This window comes from Hibiscus syriacus, unplaced genomic scaffold (assembly GCF_006381635.1).
Source record: "Hibiscus syriacus cultivar Baekdansim isolate YM2019G1 unplaced genomic scaffold, ASM638163v2 tig00111398_pilon, whole genome shotgun sequence".
NCBI lineage: Eukaryota > Viridiplantae > Streptophyta > Magnoliopsida > Malvales > Malvaceae > Hibiscus > Hibiscus syriacus.
Window position 1 is genome coordinate 2,923,973 of NW_024063081.1, and position 22,518 is coordinate 2,946,490.

General features: G+C 34.2%; 1 protein-coding gene and 1 pseudogene across 1 annotated transcript; one reads left to right on the forward strand and one right to left on the reverse strand.

Annotated features, from left to right (window-relative positions):
- Positions 1-5,627: 5,627 nt before the first annotated feature.
- Positions 5,628-6,375, forward strand: LOC120161328 (annotated as a pseudogene).
- Positions 6,376-7,044: 669 nt separating this feature from the next.
- LOC120161329 (acetolactate synthase small subunit 1, chloroplastic-like) lies at positions 7,045-11,534 on the reverse strand. The gene is made up of 13 exons (XM_039171606.1): positions 11,278-11,534; positions 10,891-11,104; positions 10,718-10,801; positions 10,477-10,545; positions 10,154-10,237; positions 9,588-9,725; positions 8,830-8,916; positions 8,323-8,427; positions 8,127-8,249; positions 7,641-7,793; positions 7,368-7,433; positions 7,095-7,236; positions 7,045-7,060 (listed from the first exon to the last, which is right to left on the reverse strand). Exons 1-12 carry the CDS (start codon positions 11,520-11,522, stop codon positions 7,153-7,155), a joined length of 1,452 nt encoding a protein of 483 aa, XP_039027537.1. The 5' UTR covers positions 11,523-11,534; the 3' UTR covers positions 7,045-7,060; positions 7,095-7,152.
- Positions 11,535-22,518: the final 10,984 nt, after the last annotated feature.

The window sequence follows — 22,518 nt, forward strand, 5'->3', positions numbered from 1 at the left end:
ATTTTTAATATATATTATGACGTTGTATTGTTAGAATTGTATACTTTCACATAAAAAGGAGTTTTGATATTCCATCTTATGATTGTTTTTATATTCCCGTATAAAATTCGTTAAATTAGATTTTAAATATTTTATAATTATAAAATAATTTTTAATTCAAAATAAGGAATTAATATATATTTTTCTATTGTTTTGTGTTTTCAATGATTTTTAAGCAATTTTTTCAACCCGTTAAACATTGTCACGTCATTAAACTTGATGTGACCAACGATAATTGCAATTAGAGGAACTTAATTCATTGTTTAAAAAAAAAAAATAAACTATCAATTGATTCATGATTGTAATCAAAGGCTCACTTGATTCTTTTGGTACAATTTGAGAGGCCATAGATTTATCTTATTTTTTTTTATGAGAGCCAAAATGCTAATTTACCAACTTAAAACTCTATAATTTTTAGGATTAAATCATAAAACTATGCAAATGGTCATTAAAGTTTTAGTAAATTTTTGTTTTCCTCGTTGAAGTTTTGAAAGTAACGAATGAGTCATTAATGTTATCGAAGTCGTTTGTGACACAAATGAAGCAGATACACAAGCTACAAAATCATTAAAAATAGTAAAATGAGTATATAAATCTGGTTACCTACGAGCTCAGCACAATAATTGCACTAAACAGAGGTCTAAATAAGATTTTCTGAAGAGAAAGCTTTAATAGTCCAGAAATTTGGATCAAGTACTTTATTAGTGCCATCATTTTTAAAGCTGATGAACAATATATAAAACAAAAATGCAGCGTAAGAAAGCAGAGGAACAAACCTTATCATCACCACTTTTAACAGATTGACCACCTCACTGCCCGTTCCACTTTCAGCAGAATCGTTAATCATCATCAGACCCTAGTGATTCGTCCTCACATTCATCATCTTCATAGGACTCATCATCATCAGCTTCTTCCTCACTTTCACTTCCACTCTCGTCCGAGTCAGTACAAATTAGGGGAAACACAACCTTCATGTCAATAAAATGCTGAGCTCATAACTGCAATGTAAAAAACAAATCCAAACCAAAGTAATAACAAATTGGAATATGGAACAAGAACAGCCAAATTATCATCTTTTTTTTAATATTATTAATACCATAAAAGAAATAGAGATATTACTATATTACAAGGAAAGAGTATATGGAGGATATAAATAATAAACTCAGCTTAACTGTATTCAAATTCCACCACTAGACAATCATTATCCAATCACTTTAGATCTGCACCAATAATAGCGCATACATTCAGGACAACACGAACAATTTTGACTTAATGATCGTGCATGCTCCAAATGTAGAAAGAAATAAAACATACTTACAAAGATGAGCATCGGATAAAGAGTTGCGCACCATTGTTGAGTGAATGTGAGCTATTTTGGCGTGTTGGCGCTCCCTTTAGTGAGCATTTTGGTGACACCTAAAGCTTGGGAAGTGGGGATGGTGTTGGCTACGTACTCGGTCGTGAGATGGTGGTGACGGTGGTGCTGATGGAACATATTTTTTACAGACATGTTAATGAGGATAGTTGCATGACTATGATACAAAGCCATATAGAAAGAGGATGAAGGACAAGAAGGAAATGGTGGTTATTGTTACAGAAAAAAACATATTTTTTTCAAGAGTCGAATAATGATTAACGTGGTTATAACATGTCACATCAATATTTCATCGTCTACATTTGTTATAAATTATAATATTAGCGACCAATTCATTATTATGTGTAATTTATCCTTTTAGGAGTACAAAACACGAGGTTAGTACAAGTAGTTCTTGTAAGATATCCGAACGTACAACCTTTAAAATTACGTTTCAGAGAAGTATTTCTAGCAACGGCAACAACAGGAATAAGTCTTTGCACTTAAACACAAGTTACTTTTCCATTTGTGTTTCTTCCTGTCTTTTTCTCATCCATGACAAGCACTATTCTTCTTCTTCTGTTTTTGTTTCTTTCAATTTAACCTGGCACACCCAACACCTCAATCCTCGTATCAAATATCATACTTTGCTATGTATATGCACATATCTATTATAAGATTGTTTACTTACACAGAAATTTGCATTGGATTTGATGAATTTGGCTTTGCCTATTCAGTTCTGCCATTGAAAAGACTGCGGTCACACAATTCAATTATTTTACTGCAGGGAAACAGGCTAGTTTGGAGTGGATATGGGGCGATTTACTGAAAATCACACAGAAAATAATTATATGTAAGACACATTTTTTTTTTAAATTTTATTAATCTAATACTATTTCTGACAAGGTACGGATTATTATCCATGCTTTTACAGGGTTTTGTCTAAGTTAACATTACGTAAGGGAAGGCGCGGATCGTCATCCGTACCTTAACATTTTAAAAAAAATATGCTTTAAAAAATTAAAAAAAAAACTATAGGGACTAACATCGTAATTTAATACATATTAGTTCCATGAGTTGAAGAGCTTAATAGAGTTAGCTTATATATACATATTTGAGTGTTTAAGTTATGTTTCTTGACAATGTGTGATAAAAGCTAAAAAGTGTATTTCTTGACAACGTGAGGAGTTGATAAATTATCATTTGTTTAATTTTGAAGTTAGCTTACATCAATACAAAAAATAAAAGTAAAAAAAAATTGAAATTCTATAAGTTTTACTGGGAAGAAGTGAATGAAGAATTATGTAAGACACTAACTGTATTTTTTGATGCTACATCCATTGATTAACTCCTTTGTAGCTTTTATTCCGAACAAGAGTGACCATTGGAACATTTGTGATTATAGACCTATTAATCTCGTTGGGTTAATTTATAAGATTATTGCAAAAGTTCTCTCAAGGAATCTAAGATTTCCAGTATTGGATCGACCGAACGTTCCTACCAGAAAAAATAAAATAAAATGTTAGACAGACCAACCTTTCTTTTCTGCTTTTTGTTTTTACAATTTTCTTCACTTTAGGATTACTATAAATGGAATTAAATTATCATCTTTTAATTCATAAATAAGTATATTTTATAAATATACGAATAATATAAATTAATTATATATAATGAAAAAAATATTTTTATATTTTTTCATTAAACTAAATATGGTTACAAAGTATTATATGTTTTAAATATTCTCAACCATTTGACAATGAACGTTCAAATACCCTTGCAATTGCTGATGCATTAACCCGTAACCTCTAGTAACAATAATGATTCCTTTAATTACTGAGATAAATTGGTTCATGCAATATTTTTAATCAAATGTTTTTATTGATCAAATATTTCATTATGTATACGTTCTGGTAATACAAAACTTATTTTTTTAAAAATCAATTTAATATAATTTATCTCTTTAATATTTCCAAAGAGAATAATACTCTTTACCACTAAAATTATTTCTTGAGATCTAAAAATAATTTTGACATAATTAATATCATTATCACTATTATTTTCAATCTCATCGTCCATCCAAATAAACCCATAATTCAACACATATACGGTCTGAAATTGGTGCATAGAATGTATTATTCAGTGGTCGTTGCTCTACACTACCATCCTATTATTCAGTGGTAACAATGATCCGCCATTGCTTCAATAAAACGGGAAGCGTGTTGATGGTCAGTTGAATCGCCAGTCCGATCCTGTTTTCATAAAATAATAAATCATTAATTTAATCAATTAATTTCACCTTATTTTATTTTTTATCACTAAAATCTAAAAAAGAACATTATTTATTTATTTTTCTGAGTTACCACATAAATATCAAGTATTATTTTTTTAATATTTTTTTATTTGAATTAGATTTTCTACCTATCACCATATCTTGAATTTTCCGTGTTAATGGAGAAACAATTGAGAAGCTTTAATAATCTTATTTTAAACCTAGGTAATTGTCTTTAAAAAATTTAAATTTCTATATAATTTAGATATATTTTTTATGAAAATATATTTTCACTCATCTTAAAATTTTATAAGTATATTATATATTAAAATTTTATAAATTCATCTCATAACATAAAATCGTGTGACCGTTCTTGATTATATGGTATGCCAAGTTCTCCAAATGGATCAATGGCTGTGAATCCATAGACTTTGTTTCCACCAGTCTGAAGTATACTTGGCTAGGACCTTTCATGAATTTATAAAGGGTTAGTAAAGGGTGGATTGAAGACAATTTTTCCATAGAAGATGAGGGGCATAACAATTGAAAGATTGCAAGTTCATGCAGGGAGTGGGTTTACGAATCAAAGTGAGTGAAGTGGAAATAAAATTAAATATAAGGTTTCTCCTTTCTTTTTTTCTTAGCCCTTTTCAAAGCTTGTAACACAAATGAGATTTATGTAAAAACAACGTTTTGGGATTTCAATTTGAAGGCCTAAGAAAGAAAATTAGAATAAATAAAAAATTAAAAAAAAGAAAAGTGTTCATTATTTTGTTTTAATAGATCTTTTATGATAGGAGTCTTTATTCGAAGATTTCACTGATAAAAAGGTTCCTATTAAGACACATAACAACATAATTTTATTCGGGTCCATTCAACGTTTGACAACGAAGATTGAAAAATAATAAATCGATGTATTTAATGTTAGACTCATGAAGTTTGAAGTGTTTTTTGTTTAAACGAACATCAAAATTCTTGTTTACGATGACTAAATGAGTTTGGTAAGAAATTTTAAGAGACCCATCAACTGTCGTAGAGGACCGATTACTATGAACAATGGTCAAAATCTAGACATGTGGGAAACAGGGATCAACACGGATTGGGTAGGGTTTTCGGTCAACTTGATTCGATCCAAAAATATATATCATCAAATTGAAACTCTATTCGATTGGGATTTAGGGTAAGTTCACTTGACCCGAATCTAACCCTTTTTTTTATAAAATTCGAACTTGATATGAAATAAATATATTTATAAAAAATATCAATTTTATTCAATAAAATTAGGGATATAATTAAAAAATAATATATATAGATATTATTGCAATTATCCTTAAATATATATGGTAGAATTACATTATTTTTGAATCAGATCGAATATTTTTCATCCTAAATCCGAATCTAACTCGGCCCAATCTCAATTTCTTAAAAAGAACTGAATTAATAGGATCATATCGAAACTCGTCAAGTTCGAGTCTCATACTCATCTTTAATGGGAAAGAAAAAGGGAAGAAAAAGAAAAAATAATTTTTCTTTAAAAACAACACGAGATCGTTTTAAAATAAATTGAACTTTTTTGAAACAATGACATTTTGGTGATATTTATCGTATCATAATGTCATTGATTATTCAACTGAAAAGTGACAGAAACAAAAGCAATTGCATTCCTAATTTTAGTGACTAAAAAATAAAATAAAGTCATGTGATGAAATTTATAATTTATCTATATAAAACAATTAGCAACTTTGAAACGGGGGAATTGAATTTTGAAAGCAATGAAAACTAATAGCAGAGATGGAGGTTGGTAGATTCACTGGCGTAGGCGAATACAAGCAAAAGCAAAAAAGCAAATGTGGGTATTGATGGATTAGTTGCAAAAGTTAGGTGGGCGGAGTTAATTGACTAGCGTTGCCATTTAAAAGCTAAGGGTGAGTATTTCGCAGAGTTGAGAGTTCGATTGAATTTGGATATTCGCCGGCAAGGGGATGGTGACGGCAGAGAACAAACAAGTAGAGCTGGAAAGGTACATAGAGGGAGCACCCAGAGAGACAGACATGGCAATGAAGATGAGGGAAAATAGAGCTGAAAGCTCCCAAAGGTTCGGGTGCTTTCCTAGTCAAGAATCTCTATCTGTCTTGCGACCCTTACATGAGAGGTCGCATGCGTGATTTTCATGGTTCTTACATCCCCCCATTGTCCTTTCTCAGGTATTCTCTCTCCTACTCTATTCGATACCGTTTCCGTTTATGTTTTTAGCTAAATAACGAATTTGTTTTCATTTCTGATGATGATGGGTATAGCCCATTGAAGGATTTGGAGTGGCGAAAGTGTTGGATTCTGATACCCAGATTTCAAGCCGGGAGATTTCATTTCGGGACTTACTGGTTGGGAAGAGTACAACTTGATCCGCAACACTTCACAGCTGAGAAAGATCCAACCAGACGATTCTATCCCTCTCTCTTACCATCTGGGACTTCTTGGTATTTGTTATTTCATGGTTTTTATCAACATGGTATCTTGGTTTTTCCTTCTTTGGCATCATAAAATTCCAGTAACTAGCAGAGACCAATGTTCTCTCTATGCTTGATGTTCTTTTATTGACTGTTTTTAGCATCTGTAATCTGATCTTGCTGTTGATTCAGTGTCAACCTACTTATTTTGGAATTTGATTTGCTAACGAAAACTGAGCATAGTTATGGGTTTTCAGAGGTGATTAGGCTAAATTGCTTTTGCAATATCTCCAGTTCCTTTTTCTTCCATATTGCTTGCCATGCACAGATCATAAGACCTTAAATTATCGATTATTATTATGTTAATTTTGGTAAGGTTGAATTGGAGGCATTTTTAAATGTCTAGTATTCCGTACCGACAAATTAGATAAAAATCTTTAATCTCTGATACAAAAGGGATCCACAATTTGTATTGTGTTGTACCCAAGCGCATCAGGATGCAAGGATTCTTGCAAAGCGATTACTTGCATAAGTTCCCTCAGTTCTTAGAACATATCACCGAGAACTTCAAACAGGGGAAGATTGTACGTTGAAGATATGAATGAAGGGCAAGCAGGTCATATGTGTAGCCCGAGACTAAAATGTTGTTGCTTAAAGAGTGTATTGGTTTAGTAGAATAGATCAATCAGCTTTCAAGCATTTTCTTCAAAGATTGATCGATAAATCTTTACTTGGAAATGGTTTCGATCTAGAAAAATGAAAACTCCAAATGTACTTTTGCATTGAGAAAGAACACATTCACGGATCCATCGATAAAGATTTTTCATCCATCTGATATGCTTTACGGTTTTGTTTAGCTTATTTTGGAATGTTACCACTGTTGGGATGGTAACTTTTGTTCTCAGAAGCAAAGGTGATCAACACCGGTCGATTTTCATCAAAGATCTTTATATAGCTGAGCAAAAAGAAAGATCTTTATATATATATGATACTCCAGACCTTACTTGTCTTTGCCAGGACCATCATCAATAAGGAAAAGAAAACTAGAAAGGAAGAGAATATCCTCGGAGATACGTCGAATCCACACCCAACTCTCGCACCAGTGCCACTCTTCCGGTCCGAGCCACCTTCAACACATTAAATGAAATAACTAAATAAATAAAGGTTGAAGAACCATATAACTAATTTCCTCTTCTCTGGCTGTACATAATTGATATAAACTAGTTATAAAACTTGTGAAGAGACTTAATCTACAAACCTCACAAATTCCATAGGGCTCTAATAATCCCTGAAGAGCAACAATCTTGTTTAAATCACCTGTCAGCTGCAGAGAGGACTTGACCACCTTAGATGATGATAACTAAAAGAAAAAGGCTAATAAAACATAATCCTAAATTCCTTTATCGACCGAATGATTCTGGAAAAAAGCCAAATAATCATCAAACTATAGATTCTGAAGATTTTATATAGCAGGCGAAGGCAGCAATTCAACGAATGCATGAAGGTGAATTAAGGCAGAACAAGATGTGACCTCAAGAGTAACTGTGTGATCGGACACGTCAACAACTTTAGCTCGGAATATGCTAGCAATGTCAAGGATGTCCCGTCGAGCAGCAGAGTTCGTAGCAACTTTTATCAACATTAACTCTCGTTCTGCAAATGGTAAGTGTGTCATATCCTGCACCTGAAGCACATTATTGAAATAAGCAGTTTGCTGGTTCGGATTATAAAGTTGGAAATAGGGAAACCCAGTACTGCAGTGTAGAATATTTCCATAACTATACTATGAACCATCTAAGTAACTGCAGTATAGCAAGACTAACACTTTCCATAAATATTATCAACATTAACCTCAAAGATGATAAAAGATTTAGTTTTACAAAAAGGAGAGTTGTTTAAATGCTATTTCGTTTTCCATTTTTCTTGGTTTCTTTACCTCAAAGAATTCCTTCCAGATATATTTGATTACTAGAACTGAATTCTCTGAATTTTAAAATCCTTATCATATGCCTCTCACCTCGTAAAGATCCACTAACTTCTGGAGTTGCTGAACCAATTTTCCTATTGTCTCATCAGTTCCTGGAACAACAGTTGTAATGCGAGAAAGACCGTCTTTTTCAGCAGGTCCCACAGCTAGACTCTGCGATAAGTCTTGCATGAGCTACTCGGCAAAAACAGAAGGCATAGCAAATGCACCATGAAGCAAACCTGACCTGAATATTATAGCCTCTTCGGGAAATAACCCCGGAAACCACATTTAGAACACCGGGAGTGTCATTCACGGTCATTGATAGCGTGTGTGACCGAAGCCCAGTTGACTGAAACATTGAATGAAACACACATGAGAAACGAAAGGTACAAACATGTACAACAGCAAGTGAATGCTACAAACATAGTTCAAGAAAATGATTAACTGGCAATAAAGGTCAACAAAATTACCCATTTTAATATCAAAACTGGGAATAAGGTCGAGATAAAGCAGTCTTATAATATTGAAATAACACTGTGAATGATCAATGAAAATCTTAATTTGCAACTAATGGACAGAACATATATATGACTCATAACCAAGAAACAATAACAAAGCTAACCATGTCATTATACAAAAAAATATATAACCCACAAACTGCTTCACATCACTCAGGACGCATGACTGGCTAAGAGAAATAGATTATTGGTATAACGTAAAGAGCCATCGGAGAAAAAGAAAAGTATCTTACATCTTTGTCATAGAGAATCCCCCAATGAGCATCAAGAACTTGATTTATCGGGAAGCTTTCAAAAGGTTCCACGGGATATACGTCACCCTTCATGCAACAAATAAAAACTTTAGAGATCCGCCAATGTCCTAAGACTTGATGCATGGTGAAAGTACACAAAAATCATAAATAAAGAGTGCAGAACATTCATAATGCAGATTCAGCAAAAGAAGTGGACCATGTTATTCAAGTCTACTTGCAACTTTTGGATTTATTCACAGATGGGACTTGGGATGCATAAATTAGAAAATATTCAGTAAACCAACATCTTGTAAATGTCACTTTCCAATTTCCCAACTTCATTTGTTCTGTTCAATATGCAAGAAAAAATAACCATAATCCAACTCCAAGCTGTATTCATTCTTTGTTAAAGCTCGGATAAGTTCCATTCTTTAACTTTAGAGTAGATAAGAAAATGGAGAGGAGAGGATAAAATAAGATAAGAAAGTGGATGGAAATAAATATCATCTCATCCCAACCTATGTTTGGACTGCAAAAATCTAAGAGTAGGATAGAATATTTTTTATCATATGTTATCATGTGTATGCCATATTATGGGGTAGATTTACCTATCATCTTATCCTACTGGGTTAAAATACTTCTCTACTTTTCCATTGGGTAAGGTAAACTGGATAGCATGATCGCGAGGGGTGGGCAAAACCCAACTTGAATGGAAAAAGTAATGATTAAATTTTCAAGTAGAAGAAAAATGTGCATACCTTTGAGTATTTATTCACATCTTTTGCATTCCTTATAACCACACCATTAGTTGATCTACCTTCAATATCTGGATAAGATGCAGAAGAAAACCCCCAAAAAGGAGCAGTCTCCCCCATCTTCTCACGCCTCAGAGCAATCTATCATGATGTCATGTTCAAACCTTAGTGAACATAATGATTTGATAACTTGGTAGACCTCGGGTCCATCTTTGTACATTAGTATAATTCAATGGAACTTTCACGTTAAGTCCACAGTAAGTTCACAAAAGAATGACACTAGAGTAATCTGTGTTAGGCATCTGACTTAAAATCAATTGGAAAAAGTGGAGAGACTCAACGAATTTAGAACCACAGAAAACCAAAGACTTTATAGTAGTTGATAATGCCACTTAGTGCTCCTTTCATGCATAACTCAACAAGGGCTTATGTCACATATCACAATGGTCAGGTCCAATTATTCCAATCATGCTCTAAAATGCTAATACCAAAATTTCTATTGAATCTCATGCACAAACTATTCTGTACTTCAAGGGAAATAATGATACAAATTTGTGAAAATTTCATACCTTCCCGGTCCTCGAAAGTTCTTTTATCCCAAACCTGCTGAAATTTCTTTGAACAGCTGCCATCTTTCCTGGGTCCCCAGTAACCTAAGATGTGCATATGCAATAAAATAATAGACGAAGAAAAACTATATAGCATGCTACAACTTGCACCATAAGGACACTCAAATTCGATATTCTGTGAACTCTCTCTCTTAAATTACATCGTTAAGGTCATAATGTCACTTTAACTTTTGTAAAGATGTTTAGAAGTAAATGTCGAAGTGCCAAAATCACGCATATACAAATAAAATCAATCATGAAATATTAGAAGATCAAAAAGTCACCTCAATAGTCAGGAAGTGCTCTGAAGTATCCACAATGCTACCTCGGAAGATGTCTACTAGCCACATTATCTAAAAAGCATAGTACAAATTAGAGACCGAATGTCCGGATGTACAAAAAGGAAGTTGAATTGAAATCAAAGTTCCCAATAACCCTTCAAGGGAACAGTTTCAATCTATTTGAGCAGATAATTTTAGATGTTCGCATTATAAGAAAAATTAGCTGCTCCAAACAACACAATACCTCAGCACGAGTGGTTGGATCGGTGTTGAGTTTCATGAGCATTAATTCGCGTTCTAAATGTGACTCCATTGAGATATCGTCTACCTGATAAACAAGGTAATTAAAGTAAAGATATGTTAACAGCAACACAAACATACTGAAAGGAGTTTAAAAAAAAAGTTGAACTTTATGACCTTGATGACATTGACAAGCTTGTTAAGTTGCTCAACCACTTGTCGGAGAACCTTTTCGGTCCCGGAGACAGCGATAGTAAACAGAGCCTTGTCCTTGTTTAGACCAACAGCAAGGGACTCGATGTTGTATCCTCTTCGGGCAAACACTCCCGCTATCCTGTTTATGATTCCACTCTCGTCCCCAACGAACACTGAAATCGTGTGGCGTTTCACCCTAACAGAACACAATACAATTTCACAGTCGAACACACACAAGATCTAGCAATTGAACAAGGATAAAACAAAGCTCTAATTAAAAAATAAATGAAACAGAAAACCCAAATTAAGTGTTAGCAAAGCCATCGAATGAAACAGTAAGGAACCGGGAAGAAAATTGTGAGCACTAACCTGGAAGCAGAAGCCGGGCAGAAAGTCTCTGTGAGAGGCAGTGCTGCATTGGATTTATCGGTAGTGGCAAAGGGAACACACAAGGCCTTTGAGCTCGAGAATTGAAAAGCTAAATCCTTGGCTTTGAACCCAACATCGTTATTCATAATGCTGCTTTGTCTCGAAGTAAAATGAAAAAAACCGGTGTTGTTTGATAAAAAGAGGTTCTTCATCGGAATGGTGGCTGAGAATGAAGCCGCAGCCATGTCTGGTCGTTTGGTTTTCTGGTGTGGTCGGTTGTTAGAAGTGGAGAGTGGAGACAGGAGAGTGCAACGTTTTAAAGTTTTAGGAAGGGAGAGACAAACAGAGTTTGTTGCAACGAGTTACATGTGATGGCATATTTTATTTAATTAATGTTTATAAATTATTAATTAAGAGGCTGCCAAAAAAAATTTGACAGCTCATTTTGCCAGATTATGTTGTTAATTAAAGGCTTAAACTAAAGGATCAGTGTGAAAATAAATTTTAAAATTATACCTAAAATTATTTTTTGATGTTTAAATAATTTTTCGTTAGAAATAAGTGTTTAATTTTCTCCGATATATTTTTAAATGTCTAACTTTTCTGACTTCATATTTTTAGGTGCTTAGACCTTTAAAAAAATACTATTATCTAATACATATCAGACTTATAAAATTTTAAAATTTTTATTTTAAAATAAAAAATTGAAAATTATAATTTATTAAAAAAACTCAAATTTCTTTAGAATTATAAAAAGCATCAAAACTTTAAATTCTTAATTTTGAATCCATTTACAGTCATCGTGTATTATCTCCAATCAACATCTTCGTCGCTGAAAGGTCATCTTCACTCACCTATTAATGGGTCGTTGTCTTTGCGTTTGTCCTAAACTCCAAACCATCAAATTCCTAAATTCCTAATCCTAAATTTAATAGATAGAGGATTTAATTAGAATTTAATCCTAAGAATCTCAAATATCGGAAGGAAGGGGATGGTTGGGAGAGGGGAGGTAATTTGAGAAGGGAGAGAATTAGGAGGAAGGCTTGGGGGTGGTGGGGACGAAAAGGAGGGGATTTTTTTATATAAAAAATGATATTTTAATAAAAAAGTTATTTTTATTTTTTAAAAATTAAAAATTTGAAAAAGATATAATAGTGACATATGTCATTTAATAGTCAAATTTAATGACGTTATAATTCATGCACCTAAAACTATAACATTAAAAATGTTGGACACCTATTTTTAACGAAAATTTCTTTAAGCACCAAAAATTAACTCTATATATATTTTATGCACTTATTTTTTTTATTAAGTCTAGACTGGTTCAAATTATACTTTTTCTAGTATTTAAATTAATTTTTATTAAAAACAAATCCTTAAGCTACCATTTATAAATACTTTAAGTTTTCTATTAACATTAGTTGGTTTAAATAGTAAACAACTTAATATCACTTAATTATACATAAAAATTTCGTGGGAGACTCACTCACGAAAATCAGATGAGCGATACGGATTGGTCCTTATTAATCCGGGTAAAGTTTTGGAAAATCAGGAGGGCAACCAAAAAATAATTACTCTAAGTTTTCTCTTTTTTCAAGTATAATTTTTAACAGCTGAAATGTTGACATGCCACGTAAAATTAAAAAATTATTTTGATAAAAAATAATTTAAGTATTTAAAATAAAATAAATTTATAACTTAAATACTTATTTTGACTAAAATTTAATTGGTAAAAGTAGTTAAAAATAATAGTTTAAAAACTTATTTTGATTTAGATACTTAAAAGAGAAGCAAAAAACATATTTTAAGGATTTTTTTATTTGTTTAAGCTTTAATTAAATTATCTGGCTGCCACTGCTATTAATTACATTTCCATATGTAAAATCAAATTAATTTTTTAAATTCAATGATTATAATAATGTACATTAGATATACAATTCAATTCTTAAATAAATAAATAAAAGTAGAGATGAAATTTCAATTATTATAATAAAATTACGTAAAATTATGGAATAAATTGAAATGTGAGAAAGAACAAACATTTGAAATTAACTGAAAATGGCACAAAAAAGTGTGCATGAAAAGATTGAACGTATTACGAGATATACAATATATATATATATATATGGTGATTTTCATGATATATCACCGATGACCGATAATATTATCGATCTAACATCGGTTAGATTATATTTTCTGATCTAACACCCTTAGCAGTAAAGTGCGCCCCCTGCACCGCGCTACACGATGATTTGGCACCACGTGAGGTGTAGCGCGCCTCCTGCACCGCACTATACGGTGAGCTGGCGCCACGTGGGTATAGCGCGGCCCCTGCAGCGCGCTATACCTATATATCTGACACGTGGAGTATAGCGCGGTGTAGGGGGCGCGCTATACCCCTAACTACCGACCACTCCTCCCTAGAAATACCTCTATTCTCAATCAATTTTATCACACCAAATTCTCTCAAATTCTCTAAATTTCTCTCTTTTTAAGGTATATTTTATAATATTTTTACTATTATATTTTTACTTTATTTAATATTTTACTAATATAATTTTTTTACAAATATATAATGGAAGACAGTCTACTTCGCTCGGATGAAAATCATATATCTCTACACTTTGCTGATACGGTAACATTTTAACATTTTAATTTAATTTAAATTATTAGTAATATTTAGTTATTTATTTAATGCATGATTATTATATTAATAATTAAATATCTCGACACTTTGTTGATACGGTAACATTTTAACGTTTTAATTTAATTTAAATTATTATTAATAATTAGTTGATTCCTTTAATGCATGATTATTAGATTAAGAATTAATTTTTGTAATTATTTATTTTTAGGAGAAGGACCGTGTATTAGATCCTTTGATTAGGAATCTTAAGTTAGTGATACCCAGTCGTGTTTTGTCGTATTTAGTAGAGGCTGGATTCGGTTACATATGTAGATATCAGGGTCACTGTAAGATAGAGCCAGACCTGATTTCTGCCTTAGTAGAGCGGTGGAGGCCGGAGACCCATACATTCCATCTTCCGTGCGGAGAGTGTACGATCACGCTTGAGGATGTTTCTATGCATCTGGGGCTTCCGGTGGATGAAGATGTGATATCGGGGATAGCTTACGGTTCTTGGATTGGTTTGTGTCAGGATAGTCTGGGACGTGTCCCGGAAAATTTTATCAGAGGTAGGATACCGTTAAATTGGTTAGATGCCAATTTTCGGGAGTTGAGCGCAGACGCCTCTGAGGAAGAGGTTAAGATATATGCACGGGCATGCATACTGCAGCTGATAGGAGGGTTGCTGATGCCGGACAAATCGCGCAACCTAGTTCACTGCATGTGGTTGCGACATCTTAGCGACTTTCGTCTCGCCGAATCATTCAGTTGGGGCTCGGTAGTTTTGGCTTTGCTGTACAGGGAGATGTGTGGAGCCACTGACTACAGGCGTAATGCTATCAGCGGATGTCTCCTGCTGCTGCAGTCTTGGGCATGGTATCGATTGCCCTTTTTATGCCCCGTTGTGAAGAACCCATTCGTATTTCCACTACTTCTGAGGTAATTATAAAACTAATTTTGTATATTAATAATTTTATACAGCGTATAACAAATTTTTTTCCTTGAATAGGTGGTCTACTGATAGGAAAAATCATCAGGAGCTACCTGATGATTTAGAAAAGATTAGGGTGCTAATCGATCAGAAGGCTGGCACACAGGTATGAATTTTAATGTTTAAAAATCGATTTTAGATTATAGTTATACAATTAGATTATTATTTTGATAAAAATTATATATTGTTTGTTTTAGTTTGAATGGGTGCCATATTCTAATGATGATGTGAGGGCGGTGATCCCACCTGAGTTGAGGGGTCCATTAGATGTTTGGATGGCGATGGTCCATCTGATCTGTTATGCGACCGTCGAGTGGCACTCCACTGATCGCGTGCTCCGGCAGTTTGGTTGTTTTCAACCAATTCCGGAAGCACCTCGCAATATGGATGAGTTGCATAGCTTAGATAGACGCGGCAAGACAGCTACAGATTGGCTGGTGAGGCATCATGAGTGGGTCGTGTTGTGGGATGATCGACATCGGCGCCTTCCACGTAGAGAGCCCATTTTTACTGACTTCTTGTTGTATGTTGAGGATTATTATGAGTGGTTCAACAGTAACGGGAAACCGTTTCTACTTCTTGAGGATGCACGAGGGCAGACCTTTCCACGACGTTGACAGAGACGTTCACCGACATAGCACCATCGTCCCCCGACTCGTGGACGGAGAGCAGGTGCTTCCGGTTCATCCTCAGCTGCACCAGCAGGACCTTCCCAGTAGCCACCGCAGCCATATATGATGCCGTAACCATATATGATGCTGTCATCGCCTTTCCATTACCAGATGCCGTCGCCGCCGCCTTCACCCGATTTTATGACCCCGCCACCGCCACCGTCACAGATGACCCCTCCTGGAGGCTATTATGGGTCTATGTTTACAGACCCGACTTAGGGTTCATATGTTGGATATTTGGCAGGTTCAGCCTCATCACCCATGGCCGCAGCACAGACATCGCCTCCTGTACAGTTTTCACACTCAGCAATGTCTGGGTTTTATGACTTTTCCCAATTTTCACAGGCCGGTGGGATAGTCAGTCATACACCCCCAAGGTCCTTATTCTACGGAGGTGCTTCATCGTCATCAGCTCCTCATGTATCTGCGTAAGACGACGACAACAACGACGACGACGATGGTGATGATGATGACAGTAAGAAGTCAGAACCAGTGATACGAAGAAAGTCCCGTCGATCTGGACCACATGCTTGCATAATTTGACAACATTAACGCACTGTGGGTAACTCCAAAAAACCCGGTAAAATTGGCATCGATCGCGAAGAACTCGATCATTATGGTATGCATAGGAGGTTTTGAAGTCCACAATTGTCCCAGGATTCAACGTTCGCACCAGCCTAAACCAACCTGGAAGTTCGTTGTAAGATGCATCCCATTCGCCATGAAGTTTGACAATGGCATTTTGTTTTGCCAACCAAGCTTTTTTATAGGAGACAGTGTACCCATACTGCGATTGTATAACTGAAATCAACACTGCAACAGCTATATGAGAGCTTGCTTTGACCATGGACATGATGGCTTGGCATATCACTTCAGAGTCCAAGTTGGGATGATCTTGGTTGACCCATCCAGCACAACATGTGTGAGGACCATTGTATACTGTTAGTTCCCATATGTTGTTTTTCATCTTCCTCTTCGATACGCGAACCATCCAATTGCATCCGTTTTCGCGCTAGGCACAGTAGCATACATATTTTTCGGTCGTGGAGCAGTCTACTCTGGACTGAACAAAATTACGAATATTGTAATTTTTGATAGCCATCATTGCTTCTTCTTTACTTGAAAACTCCATGCCTAAAGATAACTCACCATTATTTATTGATGAGTAATACCCATAGTCACCGAGATTAGGCATATTCGCAAATTCTGGCCTGTACATTGCACCATAATCAGCTTCATACATGTGTGCAGGAGGGTCAGTTTGTGCCACATTTCCTGGAACTTCATCATCATCGGAGTTGAATTGCGGTGATTCTGGGTCAATGAACAGTCCAGTCTCAGCACCATCCGCACCAGGCTCACGAAGCGGTTCTTCTGGTGGAGATGATGGATCCTCCATGCTTTCCACATTTAGGTCAAAGAACCTACTACTTGCACGCCTTCCCCTTGAACTGGAAGACATATCGACATTGAGATCGAAAAAGCTCGCAGTCGAATGCCTCCCCCTAGAGCTTGAAGCCATCGCGTCAAATGGAAACGGCACAAATGGTTGCGTCGATGGCATCTTCATATTAAGGTCAAAGGGATTTGCAGATGAATGTCTTCCCCTTGAACTGGACGCGATGTTGCCATACGGATTGTTCGTCGACCTACCTTGGAACATATCGTAAGGAGTTGCAGATGAATGTCTCCCCATTATGGCATTAAAATCATTACACATTATTGTCGTCGGGATGTCAACTTGATCAACTTGTTCAGTCAGCCCATAGTGGGAGCTTAATGATTGACCCCGAACAACACGCACTTGAACAAAATTTGCATACATCTCAATAGCGGCGTCTGAATAATTACTTTGAGCTTCAACCATCATTTCAACATCATCATTGTTCGAAAGTTCGAACGTTGTATAAGTTAATGGCAACAATGATGTTGGAAATCTATACTGCAACGACGACACTCTTCTACTACTTTCAACATGAATCTTCCTCGAAATCTTCGTTATAAGCTCCTCAAGAGTTATTGTTGAGTTAATCGATTGACGGAATTAGCCAAGAGGGGGGTGAATTGGCAATTAAAAATTCGGTGGAAGCTTTTGTAGAAAATTGAAAAGATTTGCACAGCGATTTAGAGTGGTTCGAATTTCTCAATCAAAGTCTACGTCCACTACCTTAGCTATCCACACTAAGGATTTTCCAACAAATTCACTAATTTGTTCTTTCTTTTGAGGCCAAAGAGATAACCTTACAACACCCTCAAGAATATACCCCAATTCTTGAGAACACTCTTTTCCCAAAGAGAAGATTACAAATTTGCAAACTTACAAGGAAAACCTCACAAGGTAAGATGTTTGCATAATTCTAGAACAAGAAAAGAACACTCAAAGATAATTACAAATGAGCACAAATGGTGTTCTTGAAAGCAAAATGAATATTGAAAGGAAAATTGGCTTGATTTACACAAACTTGGTGTTTGATGCTTTCTCTCTTGTTTCTCTATGATTTCTTGTTGATCAAGGGCTTCAGAACTTGTTTAAATACACCTTGAATCACTTCTGAACGTTGGGGATAATTAATGAAGATAATATAGCCGTTTTAGTGTGAAAACAATTAATAAAACAGCTTGGAGCGTGGGGGGAATCGGTTCCTCATCATAGGGAATCGGTTCCCTAAGTGTAAAATTCAAATATTTCGACCGTTGAACAGGGGGTAATCGGTTCCCTCCGAGCATTCTGGAAATCTCAAAGCCAAACCATTCAGGGGGGAATCGGTACCCCCTTGGGGGGGAATCGGTTCCCTCTGAGCAATCTGGAATTTTTGGCTTTGAAATGGTTCGAAATACTTTGAAAGATTATTTTGAAATTGTTTTAAGATTAAAACTTAATTTTACACTTAAGTAAGGATTAAAAATGATTTTTGAAATATTTTGAGTAATGTTTTGATATTCGAATAATTATATCGAATATACTTAGAAAATCATTTTGGAAAATCTTAAAATTTATTTAACTTAATTTGTTATATCGAAATATCAAAATGTTTTCAACAATCTCCCCCTTTTTGATATAACAAAACATTTTAGTAATTTTAAGATTTTGAAATCAAGTTTTGAAATTACTCCCCCTTACTTTAACACTTCTCTCATTTATCATTTTAAAAACACACTTCTCCCCCTTTTTGTTAAATCAAAAAGATTCAAATAAGCGTGAAAAATATGTAGTCAGTTGATTAGGTATATGTATGCATAAGCTGCTAAGATCACAATCAAGAGAACCGTTAGCCATTAGTTCCATAATCAATATTCATAAATAATGTGATATGGTAAAATTGGTCATATTGCTAATAATGATGTAAATGATGCAATAATGAATAAATCACACCAAACATATAAGTTCACACCATCCATAAATCCAAACAAATTCACAATCCACAAATTCAAACATTCCAAAATATTCAAAATGTTAAAACAATAAGTTTGGAAAGTAAAACATTTAATCACATATCCGGATCAGGAGGAGGAAAACGAGCTCGCATAGCGGCCATTTCGTTAGTGAGGTCATTAATAGGTGCGTTGGTTGCTTCATTATTTACACGCATTTCCCTAAGAATTTACTACTTACTCTCCAAAGTTATTTTAAACTTCAAAGATCGAATTATTTTTGATATAACAAAAAGGGGGAGAAGTTTAGTTTGAAAAATTCAATTTCTTAATGAAAAAGGGGGAGCTTAACATTTTCATATGTTTTCCAACAACTAGTATCTTTTCATTAAACATTTTATTAAGGGGGAGTTTTTGCCAAAAACAATTTTTCAAATGTTTTGTTATATCAAAAAGGGGGAGATTGTTGAACTATGTTTCGATATAACAATTTAAGGAAAAATGGTTTTTGGACTTGAATTGAATTTACAAAATGTATTTGGACTTAATTGAATTTATTCAAAATTTACAAAAATAATTCAAAGTTCTTTTAATTTAAAATTGAGCACAAAAATGTTTTTATGAATAGTAAATTACTATTTGAACAGTAAATTACTATTTGAACAGTCAATAACTGTTTGAACAGTAATCTGAGGCTAAAAAATTCCCGTATGTAAAAGGGGAACCGATTCCCCCCAAGGGGGTACCGATTCCCTCACTGTTCATCAGCCCAACGGTCATAATATTTGAATATTATGAAGGGGTATCGATTCCCTATGAAGAGGTACCGATTCCTCCCATTCTGGGCAGCCTATTTTTGCAGAAAAATCATTCCCAAACGGCTCCAAAACATCCCCAACGGCTAGATATGACTTCAAACACATTCCAAGCTATAAATACAATCTAAGGACACTTGAAGAAGTAATAGAACAACTATCCAAGCAACCAAACACAAGAGAAGAATTTTTTCATTCTTATTTCATCTTTCTCTTGTATATATTTTGTTCTTGTTAGCTCAATCTTGTAAATACCTACCTTAGAGAGGTTTTCTTGTTTACATTTCTTATCATTTTGTAAAGGGGAAAGGTTCTAGCTTAGCCCGTGTAAAAGCTAGGGAAAGGTTCTAGTTTAGCCCGGAAAAACTAGGGAGTTTGTAAGGTTACTCTTTATCCTCAAAAGAAAGAACAAATTAGTGAATTTGTTGGAAAAATCCTTGGTGATGAGCTAAGGTAGTGGATGTAGACTTTGATTGAGAAAGTCGAACCACTATAAATCGCTGTGCAATTCTCTATTTTTCAATCTCCTTACTCCCTAAACACAAAACCGTTCCGACCCCTCTTTGTAAACCGTTCCGGTTGTCGATTCGAGCTTCCGAAAATCCTAACAGTTATGTTTCTCTTGAATGATATTTTAACACGCTCATTTGATACGAAAACAACGCCGGTTTCATCTTCTTGAATTTCACCATCATACTAAACAATAGCTGAAAGTCGCGTCATTATTTGAGTTTAAAAGTGCGGCAATATTATATCTGGAAAAAATGAAACAAACCTGATTTAATAAATTATATATGAACGAACATATAACACAATAAATTTTTTACACATCAACGTAAATAAATTAAATAATATAATTTAATATTATTACCTGCACCGCAAAACTATTTCGACGTATGCTCCCGCTTTCCAACTTTACAAACACAAAAATTAATTAAAAATAATTAGTATAATATTTTTTTTCAAATAATCATAATAAACAATAAATAAAAAAATTATAACAAAATTACCTTATAACGAAAAATCGCACGAATTTCTAAATAAAATATGAGAAGATTGCCAGAATTACTGACTCGTTGACGGAATTGTTGTATTAATTTATAAGTTGAAATGAGAGATGTGAGAAATTAACCGGCGGAGAATGGTATTTATAGCGAGGAAAGTTATACAAAACACGGTACCTACCCCGCGCTATATAAAATTATGTCAGGAGTAAAGGTATGTCGCGGTACCTGCCACGCGCTATATAAAATTATTAGGAGTAAAGGTATAACGCGGTACCTGATCCGTGCTATACCCCTACGTGGCATATAGCGCGCTGCAGGGGCCGCGCTATACCCACGTGGCACCAGCTCACCGTATAGCGAGATGCAGGGGGCGTTATACCCCACGTGGCGCCAAATCATCGTATAGCGCGATGCATGGGGCGCACTTTACTGCTAAGAGTGTTAGATCGGGAAATATAATCTGACCGGTGTTAGATCGGTGATATTACCGGTCACCGGTGATATATCGGGAAAATCGCCTATATATATATATATATTATTAAGCTAAGGTGATTGTAAATTAGTATTTGTTCTAAATATTCTCAATCATTTGACAATGAATGTTCAATCACCATTGCATTCGTTGGTGCTCAAACTCATGACTTTTAGGAACAACAACAATTCCTTCAACCACTGAAGTAAATTGGTTCGTGTAACATATTACAATATATATTAATTATTAATGTGTTAAAATTATTTAAATTTATATTCTTCACATAAAATATTAACGTTTAACAAAAAAAATATTTTTCACGTAAAATGCTGTCATGAAATTCTCATGCCTTTTTTGTTTTAAATTATGCATAAAAAACTAATTTATTTTTATTTCCTTTTTCAGTTTTAGATGAAACGTTGATACCGTTAGAGTAAAGGTTTAAATATTTGGTATGACACTTATACCCCTCAATTGATTATTTTTTCCATGGGTGTCATTAAGATTGATCAATTCGCCCCTGGGGATAATTTTTAATATAGGTCATAGATTTAATTAGTTTATCCCAATTTTAAACATTTATTCAGTTTTAAATATATTAAACCATTGTTATTTTCCATTGTTTATCATATTATTTGAATCTGTCAATTTTTTAAATAAAAATATCCAAATTTTTAAACAAATATTTACTATAATTTTAAAAATTAATAACCATTATTTATGCTATTATTTAATTATACTAATGCAAACCAACAAAGTGGTATTTTGTTATTAAAAACCTTCCATAGAAGAGAATAACATTGAAGTCAAATCTTTCATTATATCCACTAGCGGTCTTAGAGGTTTCCCCATCATTAAATCACTGAAGTTAAAAGAAGCAAACAGCCTCAATGTTGTCTTCTTCAACCATTCAAACAAGTAAACTCCACTTACAGGGATGGATCTATGGGTGTTAAGGGTAGCGATCACACCCTGCAAATTTCAAATTTCAAATTTCAATATAATTTAAATACTTTATTTGTATTTTTATTGATAATTTCACTCTCCTAAATTTTAATATAATTTTTAAATTCACATCCTCTCACGTAAAATTATGTGTCCGTCCTATCCACTTGAATGGTAATTAGAAGCATTGCATTGCCTTTAGGTGGTTCAATGCTATGACAATCAAAGATAAGTTCTGTATACCAGTTGTTGAGGATTTCTTCAAAGAATTGAAGGGTAATATATACAACAGACATTCATTATTGGCAATTTATACAACACTTTCTTTTGTAGATGAAAATT